General features: G+C 44.2%; 1 protein-coding gene across 7 annotated transcripts in view; it reads left to right on the top strand.

Annotated features, from left to right (window-relative positions):
- Window positions 1-16,892, top strand: part of LOC112260597 (adhesion G protein-coupled receptor L2-like) — a 125,883-nt gene that overhangs the window by 94,783 nt on the left and 14,208 nt on the right. For all 7 annotated transcript variants that reach the window (XR_006084340.1, XM_024435831.2, XM_024435832.2 and 4 more), the window contains 4 exons: window positions 76-249; window positions 4,492-4,701; window positions 4,907-5,127; window positions 6,216-6,282. Coding sequence is in view for 6 of the 7 variants with exons in the window: in XM_024435831.2 (XP_024291599.1) it covers window positions 76-249; window positions 4,492-4,701; window positions 4,907-5,127; window positions 6,216-6,282 (672 nt within the window). In the remaining variant the exon portion in view is untranslated. The remainder of the gene's footprint in view (window positions 1-75; window positions 250-4,491; window positions 4,702-4,906; window positions 5,128-6,215; window positions 6,283-16,892) is intronic.

Raw genomic sequence — 16,892 nt, 5'->3', positions numbered from 1 at the left:
GAGAACTTCTACAACCCTAACTGTTAACTATTTGTCTGAAACAATGTTCTTATTTCTTAATGTCCTGCTCTGTAGAAGGAGCACTACGACAACCCCAACTGCTCATTCTGGAACTACTCTGAGAGGAGTATGATAGGCTACTGGTCCACTCAGGGCTGTAAGCTCCTGGACACCAACAAGAGCCACACCACCTGTTCCTGTAGTCACCTGACCAACTTTGCCATCCTAATGGCCCATAGAGGGAACGTGGTGAGTGGCCTTCAAGGGGTTCTATCATGCCGTGGGGTTGGTCTCCACTGATGGATGTAATATGTATGCATGTTCCCATCTAGGGAACGTGGTGAGTGGCTGGTTCAAACCATCCCCTAGCTAGCCACTAACCCCCTAGACACTTGTGTAGATCAGAGAGGATTGTATACAGCACCAGTCAAAAGTTTGGACACACCTACTCATTCAAGGGTTTTTCTTTACCTTTACTATTTTCTACATTGTAGAATAACAGTGAAGACATCAAAACTATGAAATAACACATATGGAATCATGTAGTAACCAAAAAAGTGTTATACAAATCAAAATACATTTTATATTTTAGATTCTTCAAAGTGTCCACCCTTTGCCTTGATGAGAGCTTTGCACAGTCTTGACATTCTCTCCCCACCTCTACCTTGTCACAACACGACTGATTGGCTCAAACACATAAAGAAGGAAAGAAATTCCACAAATTAACTTTTAACAAGGCACACCTGTTAATTAAAATGCATTCCAGGTGACTACCTCATGAAGCTGGTTGAGAGAATGCGAAGAGTGTGCAAAGCTGTCATTATGGCAAAGGGTTGCCACTTTGAATAATCTAAATATACAATATATTTAGCTTTGTTTTAACATTTTTTTTGGTTGCTACATGATTCCGTATGTGTTATTTCATAGTTTTGATTATTCTACAATGTAGAAAATTGTAAAAATAAAGAAAAACCCTGGAATGAGTAGGTGTGTCTAAACTTTTGACTAGTGCTGTATGTGTAAGAAATATGGTGGAATGTCAACCATTCTTGTCCTCTGTGGAATTGTAACCATATTGTGGATACCCATGCAATCCTATTAGATATACATAAGTCTCTAGGGCAGGGATGGGCAACTGACGACCATTGTAGGCCCGCCCGCAATACAAAAAACAATTTAATTCAGTCGGGGTCTCAAATTACTGTTGAGAGTTAGAATAGTAGAATACAGGTGCGATTTTGTAATTTGGAATCACGTCAAAGTTAGTCTTTTTCTATATTAAGAGCTGCAAACATTTCTCTCAACCCTATGGCAAAGTGTGTAGAAATGCAGGAAATTAGCTGTAAAACTGCACATTTTTGTCTCTGCCCCATGGCAAAATGAGTAGAATTGCATGAAATTAGTTAGAAAATTGCAAACCCTTTTCTCTGCCACATGACAAAATGTGTAGAATTTCCAGCAAAAAGTTTCTTAAGGCCCCCAAAAGGCTAGAACCGCCTCTGACTGCAAGTGTGGGTATGGATGTGGGTACCCAGACCCGAGAGCCACTGTGGCCCCTCATGATGAGTTGATTTTTTTATGGCCCCCACCCCCATCAAAGTTGCCCATCCCTGCTCTAGGGGGTAGGGGCTAGGGGTTGATTTGGGATTTAAGGACACTAGTGAATCTACCCCATCCCCCTCGTCATATGTACTGTACAGTATATATGTGGGGGGATTGTTGGAGGGATGGGAGTTGAGGTGAGGAATGGGGTTAGTTAATGTATGTGGAGAGAAACGGAAGGAGGCTGTCACTTACTTTCCCGTAAGCAAAAAAGCAAGAGATCGCAGGCATAAGATACTGTAGTGAGAGCTAGCTGAAACATTATTGGAAATAAATGACATTTTACCTATGGTCCGTGACTAATAGCCTTCACGCACGTCTGCTGGAATCATACACAGGAAAACGTACACGGTGGCCCTGCATCACGCTTCTTTAATTTGCATTTCCACTCAACGACATGAAGTAGGTGAGATCCATTTGCAAGCAAAATGCAATTACAATCCAATTTATGATAAATATAATGTGCTGCAAGCATCTACCCAGTAATACATGTGGAACGTAAGTTTGTGGTTTATATAATAACATGTCCCGACTCATGAACTCTTCCCTTCCCTTCACAAACCCAAACCTTTACAACCCTTCACCACAAGGAGAAACCAGAGTCCCTGAGCTAGGTCTTCCCGTCACACCAGCCCTACACCTCAACTACAACTCCTCCTGGCCTGCCCTCAATAAAATGACTCATATCACGGAACGCATTACCTCATGTTCAGACCACTGTCCCTGAGTGATATTCTGGATGGTGAAGCCGTCTATTGTTTTTGCATATGGTTGTAGCCTACGTTGAAATGTGTTCATTTTCATGGGTTGTGACACACACTTTAATCAGCCATTCACAGAGTGATCCCACACTATATTTTATAATGTCATCCCTTCACAGAGTGATCCCACACTATATTTTATAATGTCATCCCTTCACAGAGTGATCCCACACTATATTTTATAATGTCATCCCTTCACAGAGTGATCCCACACTATATTTTATAATGTCATCCCTTCACAGAGTGATCCCACACTATATTTTATAATGTCATCCCTTCACAGAGTGATCCCACACTATATTTTATAATGTCATCCCTTCACAGAGTGATCCCACACTATATTTATAATGTCATCCCTTCACAGAGTGATCCCACACTATATGTTATAATGTCATCCCTTCACAGAGTGATCCCACACTATATTTTATAATGTCATCCCTTCACAGAGTGATCCCACACTATATGTTATAATGTCATCCCTTCACAGAGTGATCCCACACTATATGTTATAATGTCATCCCTTCACAGAGTGATCCCACACTATATGTTATAATGTCATCCCTTCACAGAGTGATCCCACACTATATGTTATAATGTCATCCCTTCACAGAGTGATCCCACACTATATTTTATAATGTCATCCCTTCACAGAGTGATCCCACACTATATGTTATAATGTCATCCCTTCACAGAGTGATCCCACACTATATGTTATAATGTCATCCCTTCACAGAGTGATCCCACACTATATTTTATAATGTCATCCCTTCACAGAGTGATCCCACACTATATTTTATAATGTCATCCCTTCACAGAGTGATCCCACACTATATGTTATAATGTCATCCCTTCACAGAGTGATCCCACACTATATGTTATAATGTCATCCCTTCACAGAGTGATCCCACACTATATGTTATAATGTCATCCCTTCACAGAGTGATCCCACACTATATGTTATAATGTCATCCCTTCACAGAGTGATCCCACACTATATTTTATAATGTCATCCCTTCACAGAGTGATCCCACACTATATTTTATAATGTCATCCCTTCACAGAGTGATCCCACACTATATTTTATGTCATCCCTTCACAGAGTGATCCCACACTATATTTTATAATGTCATCCCTTCACAGAGTGATCCCACACTATATTTTATGTCATCCCTTCACAGAGTGATCCCACACTATATTTTATAATGTCTCCCTTCACAGAGTGATCCCACACTATATTTTATGTCATCCCTTCACAGAGTGATCCCACACTATATGTTATAATGTCATCCCTTCACAGAGTGATCCCACACTATATTTTATAATGTCATCCCTTCACAGAGTGATCCCACACTATATTTTATAATGTCATCCCTTCACAGAGTGATCCCACACTATATTTTATAATGTCATCCCTTCACAGAGTGATCCCACACTATATTTTATAATGTCATCCCTTCACAGAGTGATCCCACACTATATGTTATAACATGTCGCGCTTTTGTGACCGCTTACTAAGGACTTTACATTGGCAGGGCATCATCTGTTTCCTACAGTAGATGTTGAGTTTTCAAACCCTCAGTGAGCCAGGACATTCATGTTATGTCAAGGTTCATTGATGGGGACATGAAGTCTGTCATGTTTTATGTTTTCCGGCAGGCTATTGGGTCTAAACCCTCCCTCCTGTGTTGCCTCATGTTTCTGATTGGTGCAGCTAGATGTTGAGTTAAATCCCTTTATAAATATCTGTATATGTCATGAAATCATATTTGCTCCATGATCTCACATGGTACATTATACCAGGTTATTGGGTTTACTTAAGATTATATAGCATATACTGATAAATGTTGGGAACGGGATTTGTTTAATGTGGCCTGAGAAAGGAAGGTGGTGGTGGTGCTGTACTAGATAGCGTTGTCTCTGTCTTCCTACTCATTGTATTCCCCTAAACATTTGAATAAGATAAAAAGGTCTTCGCAACAAAGCAAAGCTTATTAGGTCTAACCACCCCCTGTGTTTAGGTACATCCGGCAGGTTGTTGCTTCTAACCCCATTGTCATGTTAGGTCTAAGATCCGGCAAGTTATTGGTTCTAACTCCGGCGGTTTGTGTCTCTCTGCCCTGTCCTCCAGGCAGAGGGGAGTGTCCATGAGCTGCTGCTGACGGTGATAACCCGGATGGGAATCGCTGTGTCGCTGGTGTGTCTGGCCATCAGCCTCTTTACCTTCTGCTTCTTCAGGGGCCTTCAGAGCGACCGCAACACCATCCACAAGAACCTCTGCCTCAACCTTTTCATTGCAGAGCTGGTCTTTCTTGTGGGCATCAATATGACTGAACCCAAGGTAAGGAGTGCGGGTGCCCCCCGAGTGTACACATGGACCGGAGTGGGCTTCGATGCACAGTTGTTTTGGCTAATTATCATTGTGTTCCCAGGGAATATGTTCCAGTTATCTTTGCCTACTTTAACTTCCCTTGTCTCAATGCAGCTTCAATGCCACTGTCCCTGTACCGCTCTATGTGTAACCTTTAAATGTGTCCCCATCCCAGCTGGTGTGTTCCATCATTGCGGTCGTTCTTCATTTCTTCTTCCTCGCGGCGTTTGCCTGGATGTGCCTGGAGGGCGTGCAGCTCTACCTCATGCTGGTTGAGGTGTTTGAGAGTGAGTTCTCCCGCAGGAAGTACTATTACGCCTCAGGATACCTCTTTCCCGCTGTGGTGGTGGGAATCTCGGCCGCCATCGACTACCGCAGCTACGGGACACCGAGAGCGTAAGTAACATCTTATCAAATCTGTAGACCTTCTCTTTGTGTTCTTGGTACAAAATGCAGTAGCTAAGAAGTGGTGTCCGTGCGTCCAGTAACCGCCAGGTGCAGGGTACGAAAAGTAATGTCAAGAAAGATAGAAATAAAGATAGATACCCTCTTCAGATGTTGACCTTGGGGTGGAAACATTGCACAATAAAACTGGGATCATTCAACAGTATCTATCTTCCTTTCTTGGTGCAGAGAGCATCAGGCCTCCCAAGCCAGCCAGCTCCAGATCAAGACTCCCTTTCTTCGCACATAGATAGATATATTGCTAATGAGAGCTACATCACAGGCCCCAGTTTCCCACTGCCTCTCCCTCTGCCTCCTGGCAAATGTACACCCTGTCATATAGGAAAGCTGTGAGCAAAACTACTACATTAATGAGTTGTCTGGCCGGTCGGTTGCTCTGGTCTGGTGTGTTCTCTGTGAGCTAGTTTTTTCTCTCTTGACCTTAATTCTTTAAACTTTTCTTCTCCAGTGGCCTTTATCCAAGAAACAAGCCATATGATTTGTCGTAGGCTTTTCTTTTTCCAGAGGGAGTTATGTAAATTGGGTATTCTTTTTACATTCATTCGGGTCTGTAGTGCAGCACTCCCTGCATTTGAATGAACATATTATCTGATAATACATACAGTAGCTTCAGCACAAATCTTGTTGGAACTATTTGTGCGTACATTTTGACTGTGTTTAGGGTCAAAAGTATAGCCAGACTGCTCTCTCAATTGTAGACATTGGCAGACTGAAGTCATGAATGCAATACCAGTGCTGTTGTATGGCTCACAGCCAGAATGTGTTCAAGGTCAGGTTCTCTCTGTGGTCCAGAATGACAATCACTATTCTATTGCTGTAGTAACTATATCATCATGTCATCTAGCTAGTCTAGAAGCCAGGCTGGCTACTGATCAGTAGGATACATTGTGACAAATGCTGCTGTGTTTTTAGAGTGTAGAAAATGCAGAGATGTCACAGTCACAGTGGGGGAGACAGAATAGATCATTTGCTCTTTAGGGATGTCGATCACCTGATCACATGACCATGTTCCATTGCAGCTGCTGGCTGAGGGTGGATAACCACTTCATTTGGAGCTTCATAGGACCTGTCACCTTCATTATCATGGTAAGCCACATTATACTTTATGGGATGTGTGTGTGTCTATGATGGCATGAAAGCCCGGTATATTATGTGCATTATCCATACAGTATGGGCTTGAGTGTCTGTGTCTCTGACTAAGTCTGTTACTATGTTGGTATCTGTGTCTGTGTCTCTGCCTATGTCTGTTACTATGTTGGTATATGTGTCTGTGTCTCTGCCTATGTCTGTTACTATGTTGGTATCTGTGTCTGTGTCTCTGCCTACGTCTGTTACTATGTTGGTGTCTGTGTCTCTGCCTACGTCTGTTACTATGTTGGTATCTGTGTCTGTGTCTCTGCCTACGTCTGTTACTATGTTGGTGTCTGTGTCTCTGCCTACGTCTGTTACTATGTTGGTATCTGTGTCTGTGTCTCTGCCTACGTCTGTTACTATGTTGGGATCTGTGTCTGTGTCTCTGCCTACGTCTGTTACTATGTTGGTGTCTGTGTCTCTGCCTACGTCTGTTACTATGTTGGTATCTGTGTCTGTGTCTCTGCCTACGTCTGTTACTATGTTGGGATCTGTGTCTGTGTCTGCCTACGTCTGTTACTATGTTGGTGTCTGTGTCTCTGCCTACGTCTGTTACTATGTTGGTATCTGTGTCTGTGTCTCTGCCTACATCTGTTACTATGTTGGTGTCTGTGTCTCTGCCTACATCTGTTACTATGTTGGTGTCTGTGTCTCTGCCTACATCTGTTACTATGTTGGTGTCTGTGTCTCTGCCTACATCTGTTACTATGTTGGTGTCTGTGTCTCTGCCTACATCTGTTACTATGTTGGTATCTGTGTCTCTGCCTACGTCTGTTACTATGTTGGTATCTGTGTCTGTGTCTCTGCCTACATCTGTTACTATGTTGGTATCTGTTTCTGTGTCTCTGCCTACGTCTGTTACTATGTTGGTATCTGTGTCTGTGTCTCTGCCTACATCTGTTACTATGTTGGTATCTGTTTCTGTGTCTCTGCCTACGTCTGTTACTATGTTGGTATCTGTGTCTCTGCCTATGTCTGTTACTATGTTGGTGTCTGTGTCTCTGCCTACGTCTGTTACTATGTCTGTGTCTGTGTCTCTGCCTACGTCTGTTACTATGTTGTTATCTGTGTCTGTGTCTCTGCCTACGTCTGTTACTATGTTGGTATCTGTGTCTCTGCCTACGTCTGTTACTATGTTGGTATCTGTGTCTGTGTCTCTGCCTACGTCTGTTACTATGTTGGTATCTGTGTCTGTGTCTCTGCCTACATCTGTTACTATGTTGGTGTCTGTGTCTCTGCCTACGTCTGTTACTATGTTGGTGTCTGTGTCTCTGCCTACGTCTGATACTATGTTGGTATCTGTGTCTCTGCCTACGTCTGTTACTATGTTGGTGTCTGTGTCTCTGCCTACGTCTGATACTATGTTGGTATCTGTGTCTGTGTCTCTGCCTACGTCTGTTACTATGTTGGTGTCTGTGTCTCTGCCTACATCTGTTACTATGTTGGTGTCTGTGTCTCTGCCTACATCTGTTACTATGTTGGTGTCTGTGTCTCTGCCTACGTCTGATACTATGTTGGTATCTGTGTCTCTGCCTACGTCTGTTACTATGTTGGTATCTGTGTCTGTGTCTCTGCCTACGTCTGTTACTATGTTGGTGTCTGTGTCTCTGCCTACATCTGTTACTATGTTGGTGTCTGTGTCTCTGCCTACATCTGTTACTATGTTGGTATCTGTGTCTCTGCCTACATCTGTTACTATGTTGGTATCTGTGTCTCTGCCTACATCTGTTACTATGTTGGTATCTGTGTCTGTGTCTCTGCCTATGTCTGATACTATGTTGGTATCTGTGTCTGTGTCTCTGCCTACGTCTGATACTATGTTGGTATCTGTGTCTGTGTCTCTGCCTACGTCTGTTACTATGTTGGTGTCTGTGTCTCTGCCTACATCTGTTACTATGTTGGTATCTGTGTCTCTGCCTACATCTGTTACTATGTTGGTATCTGTGTCTCTGCCTACATCTGTTACTATGTTGGTATCTGTGTCTCTGCCTACATCTGTTACTATGTTGGTATCTGTGTCTCTGCCTACATCTGTTACTATGTTGGTATCTGTGTCTCTGCCTACATCTGTTACTATGTTGGTATCTGTGTCTCTGCCTACGTCTGTTACTATGTTGGTATCTGTGTCTCTGCCTACATCTGTTACTATGTTGGTATCTGTGTCTCTGCCTACGTCTGTTACTATGTTGGTATCTGTGTCTCTGCCTACATCTGTTACTATGTTGGTATCTGTGTCTCTGCCTACATCTGTTACTATGTTGGTATCTGTGTCTCTGCCTACATCTGTTACTATGTTGGTATCTGTGTCTCTGCCTACATCTGTTACTATGTTGGTATCTGTGTCTGTGTCTCTGCCTACGTCTGTTACTATGTTGGTATCTGTGTCTGTGTCTCTGCCTACATCTGTTACTATGTTGGTATCTGTTTCTGTGTCTCTGCCTACGTCTGTTACTATGTTGGTATCTGTGTCTCTGCCTATGTCTGTTACTATGTTGGTGTCTGTGTCTCTGCCTACGTCTGTTACTATGTCTGTGTCTGTGTCTCTGCCTACGTCTGTTACTATGTTGTTATCTGTGTCTGTGTCTCTGCCTACGTCTGTTACTATGTTGGTATCTGTGTCTCTGCCTACGTCTGTTACTATGTTGGTATCTGTGTCTGTGTCTCTGCCTACGTCTGTTACTATGTTGGTATCTGTGTCTGTGTCTCTGCCTACATCTGTTACTATGTTGGTGTCTGTGTCTCTGCCTACGTCTGTTACTATGTTGGTGTCTGTGTCTCTGCCTACGTCTGATACTATGTTGGTATCTGTGTCTCTGCCTACGTCTGTTACTATGTTGGTGTCTGTGTCTCTGCCTACGTCTGATACTATGTTGGTATCTGTGTCTGTGTCTCTGCCTACGTCTGTTACTATGTTGGTGTCTGTGTCTCTGCCTACATCTGTTACTATGTTGGTGTCTGTGTCTCTGCCTACATCTGTTACTATGTTGGTGTCTGTGTCTCTGCCTACGTCTGATACTATGTTGGTATCTGTGTCTCTGCCTACGTCTGATACTATGTTGGTATCTGTGTCTCTGCCTACGTCTGTTACTATGTTGGTATCTGTGTCTCTGCCTACGTCTGTTACTATGTTGGTGTCTGTGTCTCTGCCTACATCTGTTACTATGTTGGTGTCTGTGTCTCTGCCTACATCTGTTACTATGTTGGTATCTGTGTCTCTGCCTACATCTGTTACTATGTTGGTATCTGTGTCTCTGCCTACATCTGTTACTATGTTGGTATCTGTGTCTGTGTCTCTGCCTATGTCTGATACTATGTTGGTATCTGTGTCTGTGTCTCTGCCTACGTCTGATACTATGTTGGTATCTGTGTCTGTGTCTCTGCCTACGTCTGTTACTATGTTGGTGTCTGTGTCTCTGCCTACATCTGTTACTATGTTGGTATCTGTGTCTCTGCCTACATCTGTTACTATGTTGGTATCTGTGTCTCTGCCTACATCTGTTACTATGTTGGTATCTGTGTCTCTGCCTACGTCTGTTACTATGTTGGTATCTGTGTCTCTGCCTACATCTGTTACTATGTTGGTATCTGTGTCTCTGCCTACGTCTGTTACTATGTTGGTATCTGTGTCTCTGCCTACATCTGTTACTATGTTGGTATCTGTGTCTCTGCCTACATCTGTTACTATGTTGGTATCTGTGTCTCTGCCTACATCTGTTACTATGTTGGTATCTGTGTCTGTGTCTCTGCCTACGTCTGTTACTATGTTGGTGTCTGTGTCTGTGTCTCTGCCTACATCTGTTACTATGTTGGTGTCTGTGTCTCTGCCTACATCTGTTACTATGTTGGTATCTGTGTCTCTGCCTACATCTGTTACTATGTTGGTGTCTGTGTCTGTGTCTCTGCCTACATCTGTTACTATGTTGGTGTCTGTGTCTGTGTCTCTGCCTACGTCTGTTACTATGTTGGTGTCTGTGTCTCTGCCTACATCTGTTACTATGTTGGTATCTGTGTCTGTGTCTCTGCCTACGTCTGTTACTATGTTGGTGTCTGTGTCTCTGCCTACATCTGTTACTATGTTGGTGTCTGTGTCTCTGCCTACGTCTGTTACTATGTTGGTATCTGTGTCTCTGCCTACGTCTGTTACTATGTTGGTATCTGTGTCTCTGCCTACGTCTGTTACTATGTTGGTATCTGTGTCTGTGTCTCTGCCTACGTCTGATACTATGTTGGTATCTGTGTCTGTGTCTCTGCCTACGTCTGATACTATGTTGGTATCTGTGTCTCTGCCTACGTCTGTTACTATGTTGGTGTCTGTGTCTCTGCCTACATCTGTTACTATGTTGGTGTCTGTGTCTCTGCCTACGTCTGATACTATGTTGGTATCTGTGTCTCTGCCTACATCTGTTACTATGTTGGTATCTGTGTCTGTGTCTCTGCCTACGTCTGTTACTATGTTGGTGTCTGTGTCTCTGCCTACATCTGTTACTATGTTGGTGTCTGTGTCTCTGCCTACGTCTGTTACTATGTTGGTATCTGTGTCTCTGCCTACATCTGTTACTATGTTGGTATCTGTGTCTCTGCCTACATCTGTTACTATGTTGGTATCTGTGTCTGTGTCTCTGCCTACGTCTGATACTATGTTGGTATCTGTGTCTGTGTCTCTGCCTACGTCTGTTACTATGTTGGTGTCTGTGTCTCTGCCTACATCTGTTACTATGTTGGTATCTGTGTCTCTGCCTACATCTGTTACTATGTTGGTATCTGTGTCTCTGCCTACATCTGTTACTATGTTGGTATCTGTGTCTCTGCCTACATCTGTTACTATGTTGGTATCTGTGTCTCTGCCTACGTCTGTTACTATGTTGGTATCTGTGTCTCTGCCTACATCTGTTACTATGTTGGTATCTGTGTCTCTGCCTACATCTGTTACTATGTTGGTATCTGTGTCTCTGCCTACGTCTGTTACTATGTTGGTATCTGTGTCTCTGCCTACATTTGTTACTATGTTGGTATCTGTGTCTCTGCCTACATCTGTTACTATGTTGGTATCTGTGTCTCTGCCTACATCTGTTACTATGTTGGTATCTGTGTCTCTGCCTACATCTGTTACTATGTTGGTATCTGTGTCTGTGTCTCTGCCTACATCTGTTACTATGTTGGTATCTGTGTCTGTGTCTCTGCCTACATCTGTTACTATGTTGGTATCTGTGTCTGTGTCTCTGCCTACGTCTGTTACTATGTTGGTGTCTGTGTCTCTGCCTACATCTGTTACTATGTTGGTGTCTGTGTCTCTGCCTACGTCTGTTACTATGTTGGTATCTGTGTCTCTGCCTACGTCTGTTACTATGTTGGTATCTGTGTCTCTGCCTACGTCTGTTACTATGTTGGTATCTGTGTCTGTGTCTCTGCCTACGTCTGATACTATGTTGGTATCTGTGTCTGTGTCTCTGCCTACGTCTGATACTATGTTGGTATCTGTGTCTGTGTCTCTGCCTACGTCTGATACTATGTTGGTATCTGTGTCTGTGTCTCTGCCTACGTCTGATACTATGTTGGTATCTGTGTCTGTGTCTCTGCCTACGTCTGTTACTATGTTGGTATCTGTGTCTCTGCCTACGTCTGTTACTATGTTGGTGTCTGTGTCTCTGCCTACGTCTGTTACTATGTTGGTGTCTGTGTCTCTGCCTACGTCTGTTACTATGTTGGTGTCTGTGTCTCTGCCTACGTCTGTTACTATGTTGGTGTCTGTGTCTCTGCCTACGTCTGTTACTATGTTGGTATCTGTGTCTCTGCCTACGTCTGTTACTATGTTGGTATAGTCTGTTACATGTATGTGTTTTCCACAAAGTAATGTGAATGGGGGGAAAAGTTAATGTTTTTTTTGTTTTTCTGTCTCGCCTGGTCACTTAGCTATTGCTTTTGCTGATCAAGTTGCATGAAAGGAAAGTGGTCCATTATAGCTGACATGAGGACATCAGCAGTCATTCAGCTGTAAAATCCTATGAAATTTGTCTAGTCTAGTGAGCAGCAGCATTCATCAGCTTAGCTGTTTGTTTGGTGGAAATAGTTGATGATTGAGGAAGCAGGTCTTGCCTTACACTGTCAGTTGTCTGAGGAGGAGGAGAGACAATCTCAGGCATGAAGGTCATTTGCTCAGGGTTGAACATGGAAATAATGAGTGGGTGGGCCAGACAGCCATTACCCATAACCCCCTGGCCCTCCCAAGGATCATGACACGTCCCCAGCCAATCCCGTCGTATGGACATCTCCAACCTCACCTCTAAATATTTCATGCAGGCCGCATGGAGTTCACACACGCGTACACACACCCATGCATGCACATACAGTACCAGTCAAAAGTTTGGACACCTACTCATTCAGGTGTTTTTCTTTATTTTTACTATTTTCTACATTGTAGAATAATAGTGAAGACATCATAACTATGAAGTAACACACGTGTAGTAATCGTGTAGAAATCAAAAAAGTGTTAAACAAATCCAAATGTATTTTAGATTCTTCAAAGTAGCCACCCATTATGACAGATTTGCACACTCTTGGCATTCTCTCAACCAGCTTCACCTGGAATGCTTTTCCAACAGTCTTGAAGGAGTTCCCACATATGCTGAGCACTTGTTGGCTGCTTTTCCTTCACTCTGCGGTCCAACCATCTCAATTGGGTTGAGGTCAGGTGATTGTGGAGGCCAGGTCATCTGATGCAGCACTCCATCACTCTCCTTCTTGGTCAAATTGCCCATACACAGCCTGGAGGTGTGTTGGGTCGTTGTCCTGTAGAAAAACAAATTATAGTCCCACTAAGAGTAAACCAGATAGGATGGTGTATTGCTGCAGAATCTGTGGTAGCCATGCTGGTTAAGTGTGCCTTGAATTCTAAATAAATCACTGACAGTGTCACCAGCAAAGCACCCCCACTCCATCACACCTCCTCCTCCATGCTTCACAGTGGGAACCACACATGCAGAGATCATCCGTTCACCTACTTTGCATCTCACATAGACACAGGGGTTGGAACCAAAAATGTAACAGATTTCTACCGGTCTAATGTCCATTGCTGGTGTTTCTTGGCCCAAGCAAGTCTCTTCTTATTGGTGTCCTTTAGTAATGGTTTCTTTGCAGCAATTCGACCTTGAATTCCTGATTCACACAGTCTCCTATGAACAGTTGATGTTGAGATGTGTCTGTTACTTGAACTCTGTGAAGCATTTATTTGGGCTGCAATTTCTGAGGCTGGTAACTCTAATGAACTTATCCTCTACACACGCACATACTCTGCATAGATACATAAGGGAAAGGGTGCTGTGGTTTTGGTGGTGTGTTTTCTGAGGAGGTAATGGGTAGTGCAGAGCAGAGAGTCCGTAGAGGGTGGGGTGCGGGGAGAAGCAAGGACATGTACAGTTCTGTGCCTGCCTCTCTGCCTGCCTGCCTCTCTGCCTGCCTGCCTTAGGGCTGTGACGGTCATGGAACTTTATTTGACGGTAATTGGCCAGCCAAATGACCGTGGTGACCTCAATAACCGTTTATATACGAAATTATGCACAATTTCTGCTCTCTGCTCCTGATTGCATTTGCTGCCATAGAAATAGAATAAATAGAGTGGGTGTCCCCTTTCAAGTCAATGAGGGCGTAATGGGTGGACTGGCAGCTAGTGAATGATATGCTAAAATATGGGTTGTGATTTGTTGATTCAACTCAACTGACATTACAAAAAATGCCATGTAAAAAATATATTTTTTAAACGATAATGATAGTTATTGTTTTCATGACGCTCTTCATCCATAACAGTCGGTTACACGGTTATACGGTAGTTGAGCCAGCCCTAAGCTGCCTCTGCCTGCTTCTCTGCCTGACTGCCTGTCTCATCAGATCTGTGTCATCACTGGCGGCTGTGTTAAATGCATCTCCAACCACTAGACTCATGCAGACCTAAATCGGCCCTGGTGGCTAGGAGACAAACATCACTTTGATCTAAAATCCCTTCTCTGTCTTTTCTTCTCTCCTTCTACCCCTCTCTCTGTCTCTACCTATATCCTTCTGTCTCTACCTATATCCTTCTGTCTCTACCTCTATCCCTCTCTCTGTCTCTACCTATATCCCTCTCTGTCTTTCCCTCTATCCCTCTCTCTGTCTCTACCTATATCCCTCTCTCTGTCTCTACCTCTATCCCTCTCTCTGTCTCTCCCTCTATCCCTCTGTCTCTACCTCTATCCCTCTCTCTGTCTCTCCCTCTATCCCTCTGTCTCTATATCTATCCCTCTATCTGTCTCTACCTCTATCCCTCTCTCTGTCTCTCCCTCTATCCCTCTCTCTGTCTCTCCCTCTATCTGTCTCTCCCTCTATCCCTCTCTCTGTCTCTCCCTCTATCCCTCTGTCTCTACCTCTATCCCTCTCTCTGTCTCTACATCTATCCCTCTCTCTACCTCTATCCCTCTCTCTGTCTCTCCCTCTATCCCTCTGTCTCTACCTCTATCCCTCTCTCTGTCTCTCCCTCTATCCCCCTCTGCCTCTCCTTCTATCCCTCTCTGTCTCTCCCTCTATCCCTCTCTCTGTCTCTCCCTCTATCCACCTCTCTGCCTCTCCCTCTATCCCTCTCTCTGTCTCTCCCTCTATCCCTCTCTCTGTCTCTCCCTCTATCCCTCTCTCTGTCTCTACCTCTATCCCTCTCTCTGTCTCTACCTCTATCCCTCTCTGCCTCTCCTTCTATCCCTCTCTGTCTCTCCCTCCATCCCTCTCTCTGCCTCTCCTTCTATCCCTCTCTGCCTCTCCCTCTATCAGTCTCTGCCTCTCCTTCTATCCCTCTCTCTCCCTCTATCCCTCTCTCTGTCTCTCCTTCTATCTCTCTCTCTCTCTCTCTCCCTCTCTCTCTCTCTCCTTCTATCCCTCTCCCTCTCTCTCTCTCTATCCCTCTCTCTCTCCCTCTCTCTCTCTCTCTCCCTCCCTCTCTCTCTCTCCCTCTCTCTCTCTCCCTCTCTATCTCTCTCTCTATCTCTATCCCTCTCTCTCTCCCTCTCTCCCTCTCTCTCTCTCCTCTCTCTCTCCATCTCTCTCTATCTCTATCCCTCTCTCTCTCTATCTCTATCCCTCTCTCTCTCTCCCTCTCTCTCTCCCTTTATCTCTCTCTATCTCTCTCCCTCTCTCTCTCTCCCTTTATCTCTCTCTCTCTCCTTCTCTCTCTCCCTCTCTATCTCTCTCCCTCTATCCCTCTCTCTGTCTCTCCCTCTATCCCTCTGTCTCTCCCTCTATCCCTCTCTGTCTCTCCCTCTATCCCTCTCTCTGTCTCTCCCTCTATCCCTCTGTCTCTACCTCTATCCCTCTCTCTGTCTCTACATCTATCCCTCTCTCTCCCTCTATCCCTCTCTCTGTCTCTCCCTCTATCCCTCTCTGTCTCTCCCTCTATCACTCTCTCTCCATCTATCCCTCTGTCTCTACCTCTATCCCTCTATCCCTCTATCCCTCTGTCTTTACCTCTATCCCTCTCTCTGTCTCTCCCTCTATCTCTCTCTCTCCCTTTATCTCTCTCTATCTCTCTCCCTCTCTCTCTCCCTCTCTATCTCTCCCTTTATCTCTCTCTCTCCCTCTCTCTCTCCCTCTCTCTCCCTCTCTCTCCCTTTATCTCTCTCCCTCTCTCTCCCTTTATCTCTCTCTATCTCTATCCCCCTCTCTCTCCCTCTCTCTCTCTCTCTCTCCTTTATCTCTCTCTATCTCTATCCCCTCTCTCTCTCTCTCTCTCTCCCCTCTCTCTCTCTCTCTCTCTCTCCCTCTCTCTCTCTCCCTCTCTCTCTCCCTCTCTCTCTATATCTCTATCCCTCTCTCTCTCTCTATCTCTCTCCCTCTCTCTCTCGCTCTCTCTCTCTCTCTCTCCCTCTCTCTCTCTCTCTCTATCCCTCTCTCTCTCTCTCTATCCCTCTATCTAACTCTCCCTAACTCTGCCCTCTCCCACTTCCACCCCACGTTATTGGTTTCTATTTGAAAAGGATGTATATAGCTACGGCTCTATATTGGCCTGGTGTATTCATGTTTTAGAGTGAGATTATATACTGAACAGCTTTCATAAAATTCAGCCCTCAAGTATATTGCATTTGATCATCTTGGGACAGTATCTCTGCTAGATCAGAATGTCTTGGTATTCCTTCCAAGCCAGGCAGTTATTGTCATTTATTTTCTTTCATAGAGAATAACAGAAAATGCTAAATATATAGAAGTATAAAAAGATAGAATATTTACTGAACAATTGTTTTCAGTGAGGTTTTAATGTCCCATATCCCTCCTTCCCCTGGTGGCGGTGGGCCTCCCTGTGCTTACAGACAAACATCCTGAAGTCATGGAAACCTTTCTGAATGTATAGCTTAGAATATGGAGCTGTTTTTCCTGGCTCCAGACCTTTGTTTCTAAAATATGGCGTTCTGGTCTCTCTCTCGTTCTCTGTACTGTTTTTGCTGTATTAGATGAACATTCCCATGCTGTGATGAGTAATAACACGTGTTTGGCACCAGACTGCTTGGCCAAGGCCTGAGGTGTTGTGCGTTACGTCAGCCATAGGAGTGGGACGG

This window comes from Oncorhynchus tshawytscha, linkage group LG10 (genome assembly GCF_018296145.1).
Source record: "Oncorhynchus tshawytscha isolate Ot180627B linkage group LG10, Otsh_v2.0, whole genome shotgun sequence".
Classification (NCBI taxonomy): Eukaryota; Metazoa; Chordata; class Actinopteri; order Salmoniformes; family Salmonidae; genus Oncorhynchus; species Oncorhynchus tshawytscha.
Note: the sequence above shows the minus strand (reverse complement) of the source record. Positions and strands in the feature narration are given on the sequence as shown.